Source organism: Harmonia axyridis, chromosome 4 (assembly GCF_914767665.1).
Source record: "Harmonia axyridis chromosome 4, icHarAxyr1.1, whole genome shotgun sequence".
Taxonomy (NCBI): Eukaryota; Metazoa; Arthropoda; class Insecta; order Coleoptera; family Coccinellidae; genus Harmonia; species Harmonia axyridis.
In genome coordinates, this window is record NC_059504.1 from 33,451,538 (window position 1) to 33,469,311 (window position 17,774).

Genomic DNA, 17,774 nt, shown 5'->3' on the forward strand with positions numbered 1-17,774 from the left:
GGATGGCTAATTGTTTAAAATAAAATGCTGAAAATCTTACTAGTTCAGTGCTATAAGTAATACCTAAGGGTATTCTGATGTTGAGCCTCTTATGAGTACTTGGGGGTACCTACTTCCTTTAAACATCTCCAATAACACGACATTACGCTTTCAGCTCTGACTTTATAGAAAGACCCACCTTCAAACGTTATTCAACGAAAGACCTGATCTAGCACAATTTGAAACTTGATTAATACTTGGATTATTGGTTCAGGAATTTTTTGAGGTCTGCAAAAAGAAAGTAATCACTGGGGATCAGATCTGAAGTAAAAGCAGGGTTGTCAAGCAATAGAAAGAGCTATTCTTTTCTTTTAACATCGTTTTTTCGTTTCGTCGATTTTCATCGAGCATTGTCTTGGTGAAAGAATTTATTTCTTTAGGATTTGAGGACGTTTTTGATTAATTCCTACACTCAATCGATCCAATAACGTTATGTGATATTCATTTTTGACGGTTTTTTTTTGTCAAGATAGTTTATACACAATATACCGTGTGCATCTTAAAACTGAATGGCAAATGCCATATACAGAGTGTTAACTTTTTTAATGGGATTGTATTGGTAACTTTTAAACGATAACAGTTAGAAGGTCGGTCAAATGGAGAAAAAGTTGCATGCATAGAAGCATCATCAAGCAGTTCGAACAAATCGAGATAATCAGGGCCGATTATTGAGATATCATAAGAAATGTAAATTTTGTCATTTTGATTTTTCTTTTTTTCCCAATTTATTTCGAATATTATCAAAAAATGTTACAAGAATTTTTTATTCGACAGTAAATTATCCTCAATTTGACGTAATCAGATTTCGTATCCAACGTTTCGTACTCTCTGGGCCACCCTCAACCTCATTTTTTTCAATACGGACCTGCATATTTTATGACACTTTTCGAAATAACTTCCAACGCTGATTTCAACGATATATCATACAATGTCATTCAAAGTTGATTTTCAGGTGTTTAATAGGTGAAAATGAATACGTTATTTGAATTCAGGACATAAAATTGATATTACTCAGCTCAAAAAACCTAGACACCAAAACAGCTGTTCCCCTATGTTATTATTAGGTTTTTTGTGATTTTTCGTTTTAGACAATTTGTTGATAAATTTTGTAAAATTGAATGAAATAACGAAATTTATATAATTTTCGATTTTTTTTTTATAATTACATTGTAAGCCATCGTTGAAATATCTGATCTATCCTTTTCATATCCTCCACTTATTTCTCTATCTTTATGAATGAAAACGTTCTGAAATTTCGAGTGACTGACATTTCAAGAAATTTCTAATGTTATTGGCTGCAGATTTGTTTTGGCTAGATCAATGACATAGTGGTATGGCCCACAGTACTAAGTCGTCACGTGTATTTATTAATTTTCAAATTCCAACGAATTAAATATCAGTATCATATGACGTAAGATCTTTCCGCCAATGCTGATGGTCTGAATTCTGTAATGTCATTTTCAATTTTGAAAATTTCATAACGAAAAAAAGGGTAGAAAATGTGAGGATCTTGTATTTCGTTATCTGATATATGTAGAAAATATGAGGATCTTATATTTCGTTATCTGATATATGTATATACATATACCTATTTTCTGCGATTAACTTACTTTCAGAAGAGTTGATGTAAGGAGCGTGTCCTATTAAAAAATATCCAGGGGGTTTTGGAAAATTTCCTATTCTATACTTGGGAGAACTGGTGTACCAATAACAGACACAAACTATCGCAATCACTACAAGCGCTTCTAGAATCATTTTTGAACAGAGCTAACCGCACTTTTAATTTCTCATAGCAAGTTCGATGAAATAATGAATTGTTTACTGAATTCCATGTAGCGCATAGACTGTATCATTATCGTAGCACTTTGGAAATATAAATAAATCTCGCACAGTGTCTATAGATTTGATCCAAGGTCGATTAGGAATTCCCAATCTTGGTTATTCATTCTATATAGATAGGTTCAGATTCATTAATTTGAATGAAATTCTTTATAACAAAAAATCGAATATTCAATAAAATTAATCTTATTTAGCAAAGTAGTCGTTATTCATGGGTAAGTTCAGATTCAGGTTTTGATTCGAGTGAAGTTTCTCAGGTAACAAAAAATTAAATTTTCAATTCATAGTTCAGAGTTGAATAAGGTTATTCTGATTCACACATATGAGAATAACTTTTTTCGACGACCTCTGAAAAGAGTGACATTTTTCATTCTAATGGTCGGCTGAAAAATCGACTTTTATTGAAATTATTTATAATAGTATTCTTCGTTCGGAAACTCCTTTCACGATTTGCTGTTTTCAAATTAATTAATCACGAAATTTTACGCTTGAATGAGACTGTAGTGTGATTAGATATTGGACTTACTCCCCCAGAAATCACGAATTCGGCGTGAGTGGGGTAAGTGAGCCATACTGGGCAGTGGGCTTGCTTAGAGTATAGAATAATTTTATGTTCTGAGGGGGCTTGTGCGTCTTTCGCAATATCTCCCTTGACCGGCAATATAACCGGCAACCATGAATACAGTTCACGAGTGATCAATTAACTCGTGGTGTCAACAGTGGCGTACCCAAGGGGGGATAAGGGGGATATATCCCCCCCCAGAAGGAATATCCATTATATGTAACAACCTTATATATCGCAATCTAATTATGCAACATTCTTTGGGAAACTTCTTCAAAAGAAGGAAAATGTGAATTTTTTTTTTTTTATTCCCGCCCAAGGCTTATGTCTGGGTACGCCACTGGGTGTCAATGAAAAATCTTATGATAAATGGTGACACTCAAGTAGATATGGAGATTTATGGTAATAAAACTCTTGTCTTTTCACCCTCCCCTATATTCGAAAAATAATAAAACACGTTCAAGAACTGGCGAACTTAACTCGGGAATTGTTCTTCTGTCCTATTTTTCTAGCAATATTACAAGTCATGAAACTTATGATCAATATACTCTATGCCCAAATCCACATTATCCAATAAAGAGAATGTTAACATATCAACATTTCAGAAACCCAATGCATTTTTGAAAAAATAAAACGTTGAATACAAAGCGAAAATATCTAGAGTATTTAGTCGAAATGAAATACTTAAACAAATTTCTTTGTGATGCCCCCAGATGAAGGTATCTTATCTTTTGCACAAAGTAAAAATTGTAAAATGTTTTAATTTATTTCGCTTATGTATTTATCATTATATTATTACAGCTCTGTTTAATTAATGGATTTGTTGGGGGCTTGTCGTAGATATGAACTACGTAAAATGACTACCAAAGTTATTGATTATTGATCAAAGCAACATGCTTGTAATCAGTTTTTAAAGTTACAGACAAACTTTGCGAAGGAGTGACTCTTTTAAAAATAATTCGACAATACCTCAACATGAGGCCGAAACATAATACATTTTTTGTCAATTATAATATGGGTGCGTTCAGCAGACTCAACAGTTGGGGAACAGTTGTCAATATTCTATGAATTTTCTGCTGAACGCATTTTATCAGTTTCCGCTACGGAGCGGTCGCCATCTTTGGTAGTGAATTTATTTTATGCTACTTTTTGGTAATATGATGAGTAACCGACATTAGTGACAGTGATTCTGGGATGAAATTCAAATTTCAAGTATAGCAATAATGGAAACTGAAACAGATACGTTCATTAACAATCTGAAATAATACTACTAAATTTCCCATACCTCTATTGAAGAATAAAAAGTTTTAATACCGTAAGCAAACTTAGAAAAAAAAATCTATATTATAACAGAAAATTATCATATTTTTGAAAGGAGAAAATCCTATTCTCATCTCCAAACGGGTCATATACTTATCTCCATGATTAGGAAATATTTTATTTGATATGTAGTAATCTCCTTTTAACAGGACCTCTCGTTTCAGAGCAAGATTCAGTATAATTTTCAATTGAAAGTTATTTTGTATTTCTTCAAGAAAATGCGACATTTACGTCAAGATCGTTTATAATTTTAATGTTGAATGAAAAGAAATACATATCCTCAAATTCAAAATACCAATTCTTCATTGCAGCAAACATACTCTTAATGTTATATTTCTAATAATTATGTTGAGAACAGCTATTGTTTCGTTGAAGAATAAGCAATTATTATAAGAAATATTTTATAGTTAGATGAAGTCTTACTTTACTTATTGTAAGTATAGTGGAACGATCGTAACTCTCGTCGGTCGATGTCGGCCAAGATCGCAGATTTTCAGAATTCATATTGAAACTGAGCGTGCGTCTTGCACAAACGCAATACGCCATTCTTCACTGGGCATGTGCATGACCAACAACATGTGTTAAGTTTCTTGTGTAATAATTATTTGTGTGAATCATGGAAAGCCTTCTTCAAGAATGGGAATTATATATGAGGCATTCGAAATCACTCATATCAACAAGCACTTCCAATCCTTTGAGGTAAAAAAAACAGGAAATTATTTGATATTTCCACTAGATGATATTAAGCAAGTCTTTCCCGCAATAGTGCATTACATTGGAGATTCTTATTTAGTTCCAATATAATTTGTCGGTAATAGCCTCAAAATTATTGATTTAATTTAGTTATTTTATATTTTCTAACAAAACAGTATTATTCATGAGTGGATTTCTGATTTTCAAAATAGAAAGAAGTTGAAAATTAACCTTTGTCTTATTTCATTGAAACCCTCCTATCCATACCTCTCAAAATGTGTATCACTCATAAAAATGTATTTTTAGCTGTTTTCCGGTTGCAGAGATATCAAGAATTTTCTCATAATAATAATACTCCATAATGCAGTATTTATACACACCTACATTACTGATCAGTATACAGTCCAACTTTTTTCTTCTGTTTAAAATTCAATTCACAGAAAACAGAAATGGAATAGATTCCATTGAGTGACATAACCGATTCTACTTTTTGGAATAACTGACTGAATGTGATTGCTTGACAGTTGGTGGTACAACTATAGCGACTTTATATACTGCATTGAAAAGTTTTAATGATAATTGGGTAAAATGTAACTTCTTCCAATTTGTTCAACAATGTGATACTTGAATACTGATATTTAAACATCAAAAATGACTTCATTAGATACCCTTTAAATATCAAGCCAGTACAATGTTGTTCATTTCAGAAAGTAATATTGGTGATATCACTCAATATAGTTCTTGTTCCATATTTGTACGTTGAAAACAAAATAAGAGTTCAACTAAGAATAGATATTTCATTTTCTAAGAGCACTTATGGATTGATTTGAGTTTTGCTATGCTTGGGCCGAAATTAGATGATTTTCAAACAAATGGAATTCAATTTCCATTCAATTCATGGAAAGTATTGTTTTAATTCTATATATTCTTATTTCAACCCTATTGACTATTGTTCTGAAAGTATAATGAAGTTGTTCAGAGAAAGAGTATACTCAATTGAAGTATTCCTATCTTCGCCTTGAGAAGAGAGATAATTCAATACAAATGTAACTAGGGTTCTTTTAAACATACTTATTCTTGTTTGAAGTGAAGCTGTTTTTACTCTTATACTTATTTGGAGTATTCATAATTCAATCAGAAACTCAGGGAAGTTTTGCTTGAAGACTATGTTATATGCATTTCAATGAAACTCATTTGTAATTGAAGTATTTTCAGATTGTGAAACGAAAAGTACTCTACTTTATCCAATATTATTTTTCATGCAAACAAATGTGAGTTTCAATTAGGTATTAGAATAAGGTGCTCTTTGAATTGAGTAGAGTTATCTCTGCGGATATATGATATATGCGGATATATGAGTCTATGTTACAGTGTACATTTTTTTCAGTGCAGTAGAGAATACTAACGTTACCAAACTGATACCTATCATTAGCGAAGCTACTTACGCTACCGATCTTTCTGCTGAATGCGCCCAATTTTGTCAATTCATGACCAAAATACTGAAAAACCCCGTGTCAAATTTTAAACAAATCACATGATCAATTATATTGATGCCTTTAAACCCTATTACATATATTTTCTAGTACAATGAAGCAATAATTATTGCTCTCGTGAACGCAAACTAGACAATTTTAGGAATTGTATCATGCATATAGAAAACTTTTTCTACTTATTAAAAATGAGGTTGCTATTGTTATCACATAAAATTACATGCCTTAGGTGAGACATACTAAATTCTGTTTATTTCTACAAATCCTCCAATAGGCGTGCCTAGTTAACAAAATTAGTACATTCATTTTGGTACAATCATTTACTTTTATTCACATATTCCATTGGATAGCTAGTACTTCTTTCTGAAGTATATTAAATATGCCTTAAATGTTACTATAAGGTGATGGAAATGAAAGCATATTTACTTATAGATAAGTATATTTGGGTATGTCAGAGTTGAAATTCACAATTATTCAAATGACATTGAAGATTGCAAGAAAACCTGAAAATCCATTATTTTGAACATTAGCTAATGAGTGTTTTCATTCTTCTTTCAATTACGATGAAAGCTTAATTAATTGTAAAGGTGAAAGATATTTCGCATTTAAGCCAGGAGAAGGATTGAAAGTTCAACGGTTATTTTTTTTCTGATAATTATTTTGAATGGGTTTAATTTGTTTGCAGGTACCATATCGTGACAACATCATTATTCGACCTCTCTGTCGATGCAAGGAATAACTAATTATGTGTTAATAATATGAAAAATATCATGTCCCACAAAAAAAAAGAAATGTCAATTTATACACATAATGAAGAAGTAGAAACCGATGTGTCGACATATTTAGGCATTGTTTCATTGAAATCGGATGAAATAGAAAAAACTAATTGTCATTTAAAAAAGACTTTAAGGTGAGCGAAGTCGCGGGCTCACACTAGTTGAAATATGAAACCATCGTAAAAAGATTATGATCTAGAAAGCATATTCAATTATTCTGGAAAACTAACCGGAAATATTTTCCTGGATAAATTAGACTATACACAGAATCGGGAAGAATTTGAGTAAGTACTTATTATTGAAAATACAAACTACAAAGGAGTTTCTTTGTGAACGTTGCGTCAATTTTTCATGTATCGCTAATATACTCTTTGGAAATGCTATCTAGATAAAATCATTTCAATTGAAGGCAATGTTTTATTATTTATTATTCTTAAATTCTTGAAATTAGAGAATAATTTTCTTCCATTGTCAAAGTTGATATTTAATTAGTTTTGATTTGAACTATGGATGGATAATTGAATGCTATTTTTCCAATGAAAATTAGGTACCTACACCTGGAAACTAAATGAATTATTGTTTATTGCACAGCATCAACGAATAAGATTAACAAAATGAAAAAAGCTCTGATGTAAAATATATAGTTTTTCAACGCTCGTTTGTTCATGTATACCAATTACATCCTTGGAGATCACATCACCAGGTACTTGAATGTACAGTGACATTATAAACCACAGTGGCGACACTCGTGGACTCGTTTTTGATTGACTGAGCCTGAATATGGCGGCTATTGTTTACATTCTCAGTTCATCTGATTTTTGGGATTTATTCAAAATGTAAGGCCCATTATTAAGTCGCTTTAGTATTCTTTTTGACACAAAAAAAAACGTATTTTGAATTCTTGCTTGTACCTACCTATAAGAAAAGGACTGCAAATCAGAGGAACGTTTGAGATTGCTTCATTAATCCTGAAAAGTGGTGAGATCTCAGAAACGCTGAGAAGTAGTTAAATTTTGGCAGATCACAATAATGCCACTAGGTATAAATCCCCTTAACATAATTCTATTGTTTACTTCGAATGAGGAAAATCTTGGATATTTTTTGAAGAACTGGGATATGTTATTCCTTCATCCTGATTGCTAATAATGTTGTCGAAACATAGTACCGCAAACCATACTTAAAAGTAATTCATACACGTGTAATCGTAAAAAGATGTGTTTATGTATATGTTGAAGAATACTTCATAATAAAACGAATAGAGCGAGTTTAAAGCATTGTAAATACGTAAAAGATGCTGATCAGATTTGGCGAAAATGGCAGTTCAGAATTGAATTTCATATCAGCTGGCAGAAAACCTGGAATCATGATGGTGGCAACCATACTTCCCCGGTGATGTTTAGTTGTTCAGCAAGACGTTGATTCAGAAATTTATCAGAGGCCGTTGAGTGCTTTCTTGTGAGTTCTTTTGCCACCTTGGAGTACTTGGACACCTGCAATGAATAAATATAAAGTGCATCTGTGTATCGTATGGTTTTTCTATTTTTATGTTATTCAGAATATTATTACTTCCTCTAGTGTTGATTGAATATCCTACGACTATACATATACATATATGAAATAAGAAATAAGCGATATTTCATGACATATATCTTCATAAAATATGATGAGAAAATTTCATTTTAGTGAGGCAATTTTTGTCTTGAAGGTTATGAATTTCGCTTTGCAGATGATGCCTCAATTTTCTTGATACCCATTACTTTCACTTCGGCAGTGTATAAATCATTTAGATTTGCGCCAGGCAAGATCTTCGTGTTCGAAAAGGGGTCAATAAATTTGTCTTGCCTAAGTACCTACGAATGATATATAGTCATATAGTATAGACTACCTCGGTAGTACAGTGGACTGAAAAGTTGGCTGTGGTGCCGAAGGTATCGGGTTCGAATCCTGGCTAGGTCATGGATGTTGTGAATGTCTGCTGGTGGTTTATGAACTCGATAGAGAAAATGAAATATTCGCTGTGTAGATGGCTTTAGTAGCCAAGCACATATAAAGGAAAAAAACCATATAGTGTAAGCTCTTTGTTACAACTCAAAATGCCCGAGCAGAGTCGTTTGTTTTGAGTTGTGGTTCTGATCTCTGAATTCACCAAATGAAAGAGATGAAAACCCAGGTCGATCAAACACTTCTTATATTCACACAAGTACCTATTTCACAATCTGAATCTTTAAAATATCTGGTACCAGAAAAATTGAGATACAATATATTACAAAATGGAAATATATATAAGTGAATCCGAAATTTATAAATGTATGTAAAAAAATTTTTCAAATTCACAATTTACTTCCCTGAAGAGATAAAAGTCCTAGCTCTATACTGAGCCAATCTTCCTCCACCGAAGTTGATAAGAACTTAGGTCTGACAGTTCTTAAATAGCAAGGAGAGTAAATACTGCGGCTTGTAAGCTGACAATTGACAATGATGTTGGGCTGTCTTTTGAATCTCAATGTAATAACTAACTTTCTGCTTTTATCAGGAACTCCAATCGGGAATTCAGTATAGAAAAAAAAAACCTTTTTTGAGGGTTTTACAAATATAATAGAGGAAAACAATTATATAAATTTCGCTGCGATAATTATCATTCCAAAAAACCAGGAATATAAATGATATGACAGTTTCACTGTATCGGATACACATGCACGAAGATACTCATTGGCGTACGCCCAGATTTTTGTCAACTTTTTTGTTTCGTTGAATATATTAAAGTTGAAATGTAGCATGCTACAAGAGGTACATTGCTTTCATTTTTTTCAGAAAAAACATAGATCGTCTACCTCATACTAAAAAATTATTCGACATACAACATGCCAACAAAGTACGCAACAAGCTCAAAATTCTTGTACGAATTATTTAGAATTTTTTATTAATTCGATATTTCTTACAACCACTCTCAACATCCCATAGCTTTTTTTCAAATGGAAATATGGATTGTGATATGTCAAATGAAAGGTCATTCGATTACCCCGGTGCAGATAAAATCTTTTATTTAAACATAAGGAAGAAATTGACAATTTGTGATTGGAGAATACTGCAATCAGGCCATAATTATTGTACAAATAATTTTTGAGGAAAATCCTCTCACCGGTTAATTTTCGAAATTAAGTAAATCGTACATGTAACTTCTTGAAATACGGTCCTGTTTTTATTTCTTCCGTGATTATATTTGATGTTATCAGCTGAAATTTTGGATTGTATAGCTTTCTGTTCAACTTCTCCTCAAACTGAAAACCTCAGCACCTACTGTTTGTTGTAGATACCAAGTTCTGTAGAATATTAATTAGAATTTAGAAGTATGCATGATAAAATTGTGAATTCTTCTGAAACAAGATGTTTTTGGTTGAATCGATCAACTTTAATTCTATTAAATTGGGATCATGAAACACCGGATTTCTTAACTAATATATTGAATTTGGCTGTACAAGTTATGTGTTTACAAGGTAACAGCTACGAGCGTACTCAATATGGTACCCACATTTCCTGGGGATGTTGAGCGTCGCTAAGGATTTTCCATACCAAAGCGCAATCCAGGTCCCTGTTTGGTCCACGTCTTCGTTCCTTGCCCTTAGATGTGACTTCAGGATGACCATATGTAGCGCCAATGTGGCGCCAAGGATGCTCTTGTTCTATTTTTAGCCCTCGCTGTACCTGCTGGGGTTTGTTTTTCGACCTAAATGCGTCTTTCTGAATATTCAACTGCCCATAAAGTTTGCGTGAAATTCACTTGACGCAACATACCGCCCCCCTTGAAAGCTCTGCCTTTCAACAACGTCCGAAATTGCAGGCAGAGATCCCTAGCACTCAAAAAAAATATCAATTTTCGATCGGTGAAACACAAAGCCTCGATACCGGTCATTTAAATAACCCTTTAGCAGGTTCCACTGTCACGACATGCACTATACTTCCCTTACTATGGTGCGTTTCGGTGCTTCTGGCTAAGTCCCATTTTCTAGGAGGTGAGTTGTTCTCCTTCAATAATACCATTGTCCCTGGTTGCTAGTTCCTTGACTCGATCGCCACCTGAAGAAACTTCTTGATTCGATTTGTAGTCTCGAATCGTAGATCTTATTGCGGTGTTGATAGTGGCGATACACGAAAATGACCTAATGTGAATACATTCAGGTCCAAAGGATCATAGGATAGAGGTGTTAAAGGTCGAGAGTTTAAGCACTCCTCTACCTGTACAATGGCTGTCTGAAACTCATCATAAGTTAGCCTCTCATTACCTAAAACTCTTTTAATATGAAATTCAGCTGATTTTACTGCCGCTTCCCACATACCGCCAAAGTGAGGTGCTCGTAGTGGAATAAAATGCCATTTTATCATTTCACTTGAAAAATACTCCGAAAATTTTTATCCGATTTAAAAAAATCGTATAACTCCCGGAGTTCCCTATTTGCTCCAATAAAATTCGTCCCGTTATCCGAATATATGTTTTGAATCAAACCTCTGCTTGAAATAAATCGCCTGAAACCCTTCATAAATGGTTCTCTGCTCAAGTCCGGAGCTAGTTCCAAATGAACTGCCTTTGTCGAAATGTAAACAAATAAGTATAAATATGAATTAACGTATTTTTTCCCCGATAGATCGCCCATAATGTAATTCCATCTTGAAGGTTTGATGCAGAAACAAGTTAGAAATTTATATCTCTCTCTTTCTGACCGTACTGTGTCCTGATAACACCCTATATTTAATTCGTTTCAATGAAAGAAGAGCTTGTGCTCCCAAATGCATATTCCCGTTATGCTCATGCTTGAAGTTAAGATTTGTCATCTTGTGCTTCATCGAATGACCGAATTCCTCAGGTTCCCAAATTTGTTGAATTCGCTCCTTTACAGCAACATTTGTTGAAAAATTGCAAACCACTTTCTTCGTCTTTGAATTCCCCTTTTTTCCATATATTTGCCCTGCTATTATCCATCCCAACTTCGTTTTTTGTAATGTTGGTTTTTCCCTGCCAAAATTGGTATGACCCGCACAGATTAAATCCCAAAATATAGAGCCACCCAATACCCCATCCATTTTATCGGGTTCTGCGAAAGACTCATCTGCCAAGTTGATATTTTTCGGAATGGTGAATGGACTTGTATCGATTTTTCTTGATGGAATATTGCCAGAAATTTCTTCTATAACTAGAAACGTAGAATTAAATTTAAAGTTCTTGAAATTTGAATGAACCAACATGTTAATCGAATATCTATTCTGAGACGTTACGTTTCCAATACCAACAACTGGTATATTCACCCGATTCCGTGACGGGTTTAGTTTTTCAGCGAATTCTCTCGTTATAAAATTCGACTGACTTCCCGAATCTAAAAGAATTCTACCCCGATGTAGATTTCCGTCCGAACCCGCAAAGTAAACAATTGCCGTTGACAATAGAACGTCTGATCCCTGTCTGACCATAAAATTGTGTACCGACTCTTCCTTAACGACCTTTGGAACTCTTTGACCATCTGTATTTTTAAGAACCTGAATTGAGGGATGCCTTACCGTCACACATGAATAATTGTGAGAGGTACCCCCTGAAGTTTCCATTTCCGGAATATCTTCATTTTGTTTTGATACTTGTGGTTGAGTAATTGCATGCAACAATGTGTTGTGCTTATTTCTGCAGTTCCTGCAAACGCCGCGTTTGCAGTCTTGCGCCCTATGTCCCTGTTGAAGACAGTTCCAACAAGAATTTGACCGTCTTACTTCATTTCTCCTATCACTGATTGATAGTCCCAAAAATTTTTCACAAATAAATAGAGAATGGTTTTCCTTACAAATTATACATGACTTGAAAGATGACATGAACGCCTTCGATGTTCTTTCCAACCTTGGTTTATCGCTTTGTCCCCTGTTCTATCAGACTCTATTGTTTCAAGAAGAACGCACCTTTCCTCTAAAAATTGTAAAAAGTCTTCCATGCTTGCGAATTTGTTAACCCGATTTTTGCCATTCCCTCCTTGTGACAGGATCTAGTTTGGCCTCGAGAGTAAAAATCAGTAAAGTATCCTAATGGTCTACCGGTTGACCCAATGACCTCAAATCCCTTCTGATTTCGTCTAAAAATTTCCTGATTCGACCATATGATTCCTTCAATATGGGCGGAAATTTATGGAGAGATTCTATGTGGTTTAACGCGATCATCTTTTTGTTCTCAAATCTGGTCTTAAGCAATGACCAGGCCTCATTATAGTTTTTAGACGAAACTTCTAAAGACCGAATGACTTCCGCAGCATCGCCTTTAAGAGCATTCTTTAGATAGTAGAATTTTTGGATGTCCGTTAATCCCTTGTTTGAATGAATTAACGCATTAAAACTATTATAAAATTCTAACCAGTTTTTGTAAGAACCTTGAAACTCTGGAATTTGCATTGTGGGCAATTTAACATTCCTTTCTGCAATGATATTTTCACTTGAGAAAAGTGAACCCTTCATGAATTGCGAGACCTTTGTATCCGCGAGAGCAATCAATTCGAAATACGCATCCTGAAACGTGATTCTCTCTTGTTGCTGCAAGTCAGGATGATTGATGTCGAGTTCTTCAATCTGTATTTGCAAATTTTCGAATTCGTTCCACAACTCCTTGCATCTTTCTACCCGTGCCGGGATTTGACCTGCCTTTTCTGAATCGATAGTCTTCAAAAAGGCTTCAAATCTAGTTGATTGAGCTTCAACTACACCTCTGCGTTCAATTAAAACATTCAATTCCGACATTTTGTGTGAAATAATGAGAGTCTAAGTTATTTAATAATTTCAACCAGTCAATGTACTGGTAAATTGTGCCAAAGTATATGAGGAAGGAAAGGAAAATGTACTCACAATCCGTCCTTTTTCTGTACCGTGAATGATTATAGCTAGCTACCAATCTGCTGTTGGGTAACCAGTAATCCTATGTGTCCGTTTGTATTGTCCCCCAGGTGGAACTCCTACAAATGCCTTGAAATCGCTGTTGTTTTTATTGTAAGTTTTTTGTTGCTGTGTCGTCCCCCAAGTGGAACTTCAAAAAACTTCCTTGATTATGCTTGATTGTGTTGCTGTGTTCTCCCCAAGTGGAACACCAAAATGCCTTGAATACACTGAACTCTGCTACCGTTTGCACTTGTTCACCTTAGCGTTGTTTTTCGATTTTACAACACTACCCATCGAAATCTTTCGCAATGTTCACTATCCGGCTCGAAGTACCCTGATTGGTCCACGTCTTTGTTCCTTGCCCTCAGATGTGACTTCAGGATGACCATATGTAGCGCCAATGTGGCGCCAAGGATGCTCTTGTTCTATTTTTAGCCATCGCTGTACCTGCTGGGGTTGGTTTTTCGACCTAAATGCGTTTTTCTGAATATTCAACTGCCCGTAAAGTTTGCGTGAAATTCACTCGACGCAACACAAGATATAAAATATTTTATTTGCTCCTTTTTTTGAAAAATGAACCATTCAAAGTTATTATGTATTTTTCATGGCAATAACGGCATTCCTCTAAAACCTTTTATGATTCAACCTGTATCTTCGAAACTAATATAATAGTAGCTTTAGGATACACAACGAGCTACTTTTCTGACAGGCCTGGATGACCTGTATCCTGTATTGAGCACTAGGCTATGATAAACCACTCATGTAACTCTGTATATCTCATTCTATACCCATCTGGAGGAGTAGAAACTGAAATGGGATCTATTCGGAAAACAAACGCTAAAAAATCGGTTTCATCATAATCGATAACTGTGTAGCTTATTCTCAAAATGAAAATCATGACACTGACATTCTTCTCACCTCCATAACAACGTTTCTAACTTCCTTGAGAGGTTCCATAAATTGTCTTAAGGTGGTGGAAATCGGTTTTATAGGCCATATTCTTATCCAATCACCTTCATATGTCTTCGGAAAGCTCCAGTCTGTTCCATTTCCCCAAGTTTTCGATTTAGATTTCTTCCATTCCTCATCTCTCTATGAAATACAAAAAAAGATACTCAATCAATGAGACACACCATACATTAAGTTATTTAAATTATTTTCGATACCAATGTTTTCAGTAACAAGCTAATCAGAAGATCATTTTTTATATAATATCAGTACGAATAGCTTTATACTATAGTCATACCATCTTTATTTAGTGTTAGCCTTCATTCATGAACATATGTAAACCTATTTGCTTGTTGCACAGACTACGACAACGCTGGAAGTAGCAGCAATTAATATGACTGTTTGGTGACAATTCAAATTATATTTGATAATGATAATGACTGATAGTCCACCGATAATGCGAAGATGGGTGGTGAAATATGTGAACTTTTTATAAGGCAATACATGTAAAAGGTCGTCTTGCAAGAGTTATTCCAAAGGAGGCGATTTTTCAAAAATTTTCACGGTTTTTTGAAAAAAAAACCTAAAATTTCAAATTGTGGTTCTCCTGATTCGTCAAAGCTCATACTATTGGATATCTCCCAGAAGCCTAGGAAAATCTCAAAAGAAAACATTAAACAGAATGGGTGTAACAAATATAAACATATAAACAATAATGATTCCAATACAAAACACGATTTTAGAGCTTTCGTTATTCGTTATTTTCATGAGAATCCATAACAAACTGAAAAATACTTTCTGAACGGGTCAAGATGGAAATAACTTTTTGAACTGCCACCCAAACGAATTAATATGTCAAAAATAGTTATATACCAAAATTAATCCTCAAACACAGTTTATCCAAATAGAAAGAAAAAAATATAAAGAGAATGATTATGCGATCATGAGGAAAGATCTAGTGTCAGGAACTTTTGAGCGCTCGTTAATTCATGCGCCGAATGCACCCTTGAATAGACCTAGATATACCGGTCTGTGGTTCCTAAGGGCGCAATTGGCGCATGATAAACGAGCGTTCTGATCGAATTTAATACTATGGTTCTAATAAGACGACCAAAGAGATTTCGCACGAAGTTCAAAATTGTTTGTTTTATATCTTCATGCAGAATCTCCACCCGATTGAATCTGTTATCACTTAGATATAAAGTGTTTTTCCGATATTTTTCTTGAATTTTTGATGATTCTATTGATACGATCAATGAAAAATTGGTGCTTCTGAAATACGGAGTAGTATATCATTTCATAAGAAAGAGAAGTTTCATGGCGGGCCTGTGTTTACCCGCCAAATGTAGTGAGACAGGATTGAAGGCGAGTCATGAAAAGTCATTTTCCTGCGAATAAAATATGTTATTTTTTTCAAACCTTTTTCCAATTCATAAAAATTCAACTTTGAATCAGATTTTATTAATGATCGTATTAATTGATTGATCAAAGGAAAATTTGCCTAGTTACGGTTGCCATGCTTGAAATTTTGACACACACGAAATATATTGATAGTTATCATTGCTAGGAAACACTTTCCCCCCCGGCAGACGCAAAAGTAATTGATCATTGGCATAGCAACACTTTTCCCTCCGGTAGATGGAAGTAGAACTTTTCGATGATCCTGTCAGTCAAAATATGACGTTCATATTGTTCGTTTGAGAAAAAAAAAAATTCCCCACTACCAATTCGGATTACAGGAAAATCACTCCAAGGTCCACCGGATTAATAGAAGATTTAGGAGACGAGAAGGAGAGAGAAATAGAATATATTAATATGCACAGTAGACGTATTTCTGGACATTGAAAAAGGTTTCAAAAAAAAATCTTCTTCTTCTTCCACATATCCTAATCTAAAATCTTGAATTCTCGAAATAGAAAAGTTTAAGGTACGTTCGGATCAAAATTGCCGTGGTTAAGTTCGTTAATAGGAAACATCCGACTTGATATTTAGTATAAGTATCGTCTTATCAGCACAGATTGCAGATATGTAATATAGATAATATAGATAGAACACTCGCCTTCCCCCACTCGAAATTAAGTTTTAGTTCAGGAACCGGTTGATTGGCACCGCTGTGGGCGCTGTTCACAGATTACAGATACCTTAGAATATATATTATTTATGTTCTGAGACAGATACCAATCTGTGGCGCTGTTAGTAATTTGTAAGATGCATAGAATACCTGGTGTGTTTACTGATTCAATTGTGTTTCAGACTTTTTGAGAGACCCACCTGTTGCTTTGGTGTGCAGCTTAACCAGAGTTCTGTAAGGTGGCGCTCTTTAAAATTTTTCGAATTCCCGCATCTGCCTGGTGGTGTTTATAAAGGAAATACTGATTTTAGACAGTGCAAACATTCACAATAAATTACAATTCAGTTCATTTCAAATTTTCAATCAAATGAATGGAATATAATGTCAGACCATAGAAATCAAAATATTATTGTTCTATACTCAAAGTTCACCACAAGAGCGTAGAAATGGAGGGATACTGAGGGTAATAACGCGGTGTTCCTAAATTGGAGATACAAATGAAAATGACAGATTTCCGGATCATTTTAAGAAAAAAAGTCCTATAACATGAGTCCTCAAACATTTTGTTTTATTTATTTTTATTTTATTTTATTTTGAAAATAATACATCCACCATCCGTAAAGCCCAATTACAGGTGTACATAATTAAACTATCTTATAAAATTATACAATAATTATACTATCAAAACAAAAAGAAACAAATTATGATAAGCCTACTACAAAAAAATATTCAAAAATATAATTTAATTCTGAAGTGCACTGAACAATAAGTGCCTAAATTGGTATAAAGACAAGAAAAATATATCCACACTCTGAACATTGACGTAAGTGGACTATAAAAATGATGCTGAGTATTAGGTAGGTACATCAATATGAAAAGTTAAATGTGATCTGGATGTAAATCGAGGAACATTCAAATATATTGACGAAAGAAGAATTGTCGAATCAATCCGTCCGAGAATTATTTTATAAAGGAAGACCAAATCATTAATTTCGCGGACCTTTCTGAGCGAAATGAAACTGAACTCATCCAAAAGAGAGTCGTAACTGTATCCTCTATCGGGATAAAAACCATGTTTTCTCTGAAAACCGAATTTGAGAAACCTCCTGTGTACACCCTCAATGCAAGTTACATATTTTGCC

At 34.1% G+C, this 17,774-nt stretch overlaps 2 protein-coding genes across 6 annotated transcripts in view; both read right to left on the reverse strand.

Annotated features, from left to right (window-relative positions):
* The window catches only part of LOC123677927 (probable cytochrome P450 4d14), a 58,952-nt gene extending 57,048 nt beyond the window's left edge, over nucleotides 1-1,904 (reverse strand). Inside the window, exon 1 of the mRNA XM_045614667.1 lies at nucleotides 1,650-1,904. Coding sequence (XP_045470623.1) covers nucleotides 1,650-1,794 — 145 coding nt within the window. The 5' untranslated portion in view covers nucleotides 1,795-1,904. The remainder of the gene's footprint in view (nucleotides 1-1,649) is intronic.
* Nucleotides 1,905-7,920: 6,016 nt separating this feature from the next.
* The window catches only part of LOC123678079 (probable tubulin polyglutamylase TTLL2), a 104,822-nt gene continuing 94,968 nt past the window's right edge, over nucleotides 7,921-17,774 (reverse strand). For 4 of the 5 annotated variants that reach the window (XM_045614876.1, XM_045614873.1, XM_045614874.1 and 1 more), the window contains exons 11-12: nucleotides 14,532-14,705; nucleotides 7,921-8,209 (exon numbers count right to left, since the gene is read on the reverse strand). In XM_045614876.1, coding sequence (XP_045470832.1) covers nucleotides 8,081-8,209; nucleotides 14,532-14,705 — 303 coding nt within the window. In that variant the 3' untranslated portion in view covers nucleotides 7,921-8,080. The remainder of the gene's footprint in view (nucleotides 8,210-14,531; nucleotides 14,706-17,774) is intronic. The other variant, XM_045614877.1, reaches the window with a different exon arrangement.